This window comes from Stegodyphus dumicola, chromosome 11 (genome assembly GCF_044657685.1).
Source record: "Stegodyphus dumicola isolate Sdum_Otavi_A_Nest chromosome 11, ASM4465768v1".
NCBI classification, from domain to species: Eukaryota; Metazoa; Arthropoda; class Arachnida; order Araneae; family Eresidae; genus Stegodyphus; species Stegodyphus dumicola.
The window spans coordinates 84,869,588-84,874,130 of NC_140778.1; the positions used below are offsets into that span (position 1 = coordinate 84,869,588).

At 32.0% G+C, this 4,543-nt stretch overlaps 1 protein-coding gene across 1 annotated transcript; it reads left to right on the plus strand.

Annotated features, from left to right (window-relative positions):
* The first annotated feature begins 1,768 nt into the window (after positions 1–1,768).
* On the plus strand, positions 1,769–4,248 carry LOC146994175 (uncharacterized). Its single transcript, XM_085826948.1, has one exon. The coding sequence runs from the start codon at positions 2,705–2,707 to the stop codon at positions 3,677–3,679; it is 975 nt and encodes a 324-aa protein (XP_085683074.1). The 5' UTR covers positions 1,769–2,704; the 3' UTR covers positions 3,680–4,248.
* Positions 4,249–4,543: the final 295 nt, after the last annotated feature.

The following is a 4,543-nucleotide window of genomic DNA, read 5'->3' on the forward strand; positions in this document are numbered from 1 at the left end:
TACTAAATCTATACAAAAATTTATTTTTTTGCCATCAGAGAACTGAAGTATTTTTACAGCATTCTGCACTTCAATCTAAGCATTATAATTTAAAAGTGCATGTCTTGAACCAGTATTTAAAATCATAAAGCTTTTAGCTGCCTTTTTCTGGAAACACATGCAAAATAACATTTTTAACCAGTTTGCTACAATAATAGATGTTAGATTCCATATGAGCAAACTTCAAATAGCATATTTAAAATAAAAAATATGCTTTATATGCAGACAGGTTATTAATATTTTTCAGAAGTTTAAACTGTGAACTTGTTAGATATATTAAAGCGCCAGCATGCACTTATGTATTTATCATGTAAAACGTTATTGACAATTTTAGAAAATTATCTATTTATTCAGGAAAGCTTTAGAAACTTAAAAATTACTGAAGTTGTTTTCATACCAATTTGTACCCTCAGCTTTAATGGCCTCTAAATATTTTAACATGTAATGTAAATAAAAGTAATATCCTTAACTCCATCAGTACTGAAATGCGATAGCTGAGAAATTAAGAATTATCATACAAATAGAGCACTGAGAGACTTCTAATTTTTAAATGACACATGAAATTACCTTGATTTCTAAAAGGAAAAAAGTTAAATAACTATGAAAGTTGCAACCTCATAAAAATTTAAGCATACAGCTGGGAGAAATTTATTGTCAAAAAATAGATTTTGACATTATGCATGTATTTAAAAGTAATATTTAACATTATGCATGTATTTAAAAGTAAAAATTGAAAATTCAATAAAGAAAGTATTTTTAACTAATATATTCTTTCTTGTATTTTTCTAAAATTGCCAAATTTTCTCAGAGTGCAGAGAAAAGAAGGGGGTCAAAAGCCATAAATCTTTATATGAATGCAAAAAATCGGAAGTTTGGATACCCTAGAATGTTAAATATATGTTTTAGCGAACACGGCTAAAGAGCCAAAAATGGCACCCAAAACCTGAAATACAAAGCGTGGCTACAATACGAGGCCCACGCTTGAACATGGCTGATGAGTCAACCTGTATCTCTAGTAGCTGTAATATGATTGGCTTATTTTAGAGAACTTCCGCAACTCTCGAACGAAGGTTACTTACCGTAAGGATCCCTCCGACGGTCGTTGTCACGAATGCCAATTTAACCAATCAACAGTCCTTACGGTTACTGGACCCGTGAAATTTAGGTGTCGTCCGTTAAGAGAAGATCGTTATTTACGCTTCTTGTCGTGAATAGGGCCCTAAATCTCTAAATAAGTGGGGAGGGATGTATCATCTGATTTCGAGAGTATCAGTACTCTTTTACATGAGAACCTTTGTAAACGAGAGTAGAGGAGAATGTAATGTAACTGCAAAAAATAGCGTATCGCTGCTGTCTTATGAGTTAGTTAGAAATAAATGTTCGTGCTGTGAACTAGTCTGTTTGGTTGCGTCATGCACTTCACTGAACCCACACCGCAAGACACAACACCAATTATAATTTATTATCAAAACCAAAATTTTTTAAATTTATCATCAAACACAACGTTTCTAATCAAACATTTATAATATATAATAATAATGTAACAAACGTTTATAAACAAAACGCAAAATCGCCACTTTCAAAAGTTGGAAGATGTTAATAATGTTTATTTATGTTTATTATTTTGTATTTTAAATTTCCTGGCTCATGAGCAAGCCTCACTTAAAATTTGCTAGTATAGTTTCGTAATTAGTGCATGGCAATAATAATAGATATTCAAGTTGTAGGAAGTTAATGCGCAGTAATTGTTGTCTTTCGTGATAATAAGGTTTGTTTTCGTTGAAACTGATTTTATTATTTAAATAATAACCGCAGTTATAGTTTTTTTAATAATAGTGTCTGTTTTAAAACTATGATGTGACTCTTCAATTAAGTTAACTTCGTGCTGAAGTGTGATTCATACTGTTTAGTATTCAAAGCTTGAAAGCCGATTACTTTTTTCCGTGAAAGATTTAAGAGTTGTTACTAAATTTCTAACGTGACATGTAACTTCTTCAAGCTATTAGGTAGCAACTATACAAAAATTTCAACCTGACATAAATAATTTGTGTTGATCCTTTTACGAAGAAAAACGCGTATTTACATGAGACAAGAAATGCTAGAATAAACCAACTTAAAACTCTTTTACCAAAATTTCTGGTTAGCTGCCAGTTTTACATTCCTTCAGAGGATGAAATTCATCACGAGATACGTAGCAAGTTATATTATATAAAGAATGTCAGTTACAGTTATCAATATAGTGCAGAAATTGTATATTTTAGGAGGAGGTTGTTCTAGGTTCATGGTTTGTAACAAGGCAACAAATAATGTTCAAGAGGTAATATTTAAAACAGCACATGCATATCCATACTGAACAAAAACCTCGTATGTATGAAATTTGTACGATCTCGTTTAGTCAAAAAAGCTCTTTAGATGCATATGCTAATTCACATTGGAGAGAAAGCTCTTATATGTGAGGTATGTAGACACTTAGTTAAAAGACTAATTCAGACAATCATGTGCTTATTCACACAGGAGAAGAACCTCATGTATGTGAAGTATTTAAGAAATCATTAAGTCAAAAGTTCAGTTTAAACATGTATGTGCTTACTCACACAGGAGAGAAACCTTATATATGTGAATATGTACGAAGACATTTCGCCAGAAGGGTAATTTAAACAAGCATATGCTTATTCACACAGGAGAGAAACCTCATATGTGTGAAGTATGTAAGAAGTCATTTAAATTGAAAAGTACTTTAAACAAGCATATGCTTACTCACACAGGAGAGAAACCTCATGTGTGTGAAGTATGTATGAAGTCATTTAGTCAGAAGTCTAATTTAAGCACCCATATGCTTACTCACACAGGTGAGAAACCTCATGTGTGTGAAGTATGTAAGAAGTCATTTAAAAGGAAAAAAGATTTAAACCAGCATATGCTTATTCACACAGGAGAGAAACCTCATATGTGTGAAGTATGTAAGAAGTCATTTAAATTGAAAAGTACTTTAAACAAGTATATGCTTACTCACACAGGAGAGAAACCTCATGTGTGTGAAGTATGTAAGAAGTCATTTAAATTGAAAAGTACTTTAAACAAGCATATGCTTATTCACACAGGAGAGAAACCTCATATGTGTGAATTATGTATGAAGTCATTTAGTCAGAAGTGTACTTTAAGCACTCATAGGCTTACTTCCACAGGAGAGAAACCTCATGTGTGTGAAGTATGTAAGAAGTCATTTAAATTGGAAAGTACTTTAAACAAGCATATGCTTATTCACACAGGAGAGAAACCTCATATGTGTGAATTATGTATGAAGTCATTTAGCCATAAGTCTACTTTAAGGACCCATATGCTTACTCACACAGGAGAGAAACCTCATGTGTGTGAAGTATGTAAAAAGTCATTTAGTGTGAAGAGTAATTTAATCAAGCATATGCTTATTCACACAGGAGAGACACCTCATGTGTGTCAAGTTTGTAAGAAGTCATTCAGTCTGAAGAATCATTTAAATACTCATGCACATATTCACACAGGAGTGAAACCTCATGTGTGTAAAGTATGTAAAAAGTCATTTAAATGGAAAGGTGATTTAAACAAGCATATGCTTATTCACACAGGAGAAATACCTCATGTGTGTGAAGGAAGTATGTAAGAAGTCATTTAATCAGAAGAGTAGTTTAAACATTACACTTATTCACACAGAAGAGAAGACTTGTGCATAAAGTATGGATAAATTCATTTTTAATTCATTATTATTTTTAATTCATTATTAAGATATGCAAATTGACAGAAGAGAGAAATCTGTCATATATGTAAGAATTCATTTGGAATGCAGAATAATTCAAAAAATTATTTGTTGATCTAAGCAGAAAAGAAGCCTTCTTTCTTTTGAGGAGATGTTAAATTAGTATCAACATTTTATTTATCAGTGTAGTAAAGATTTGTGTACACAGCAAAGAAATCTCATTTTTTTTGCTGTCAAGTCAGTTTGAATCACAACAGTTGTCAGTATTAATTGATGGAAAAATTCTTGGTAATAAGAGAGCCATTTAGTGGCAGAATTTTAGATTTAAAGGTATTATACCGGGATACTGGGTGCTATAAAACGTATTGCTGATGCTATGGTCAGGTTTTTGAATTGTCATTTGATACAAATAAATCATAATCTAATTTTTTTTAAAGCAAGTTTTATCTCAATTGCATTTTTAACTAATGTTGACATGAAGCTACATTTGGTTATCTATCCTATCTTAAAGAGTCTAAAGCTGCTTGTTGTTTTGTTCAGGATCTGCCATGATGCGTTTTGTGTTCCTTCCACCTTTTCTGAAATTTGAATTTGTAACCCTGGATCTCACTTGTCACAGATTTTCGTATCACTTATATTCAGTGTTACATCTGTTACCTACCAAAATGTACTGTGGTGATCATGTGCTTTTACCACTTTGTCATACTTCTGAGATGCAATTCTGGAGCCGGGCTAAATGCTTCATCCCATATGTGTATTGTGACTTGTATC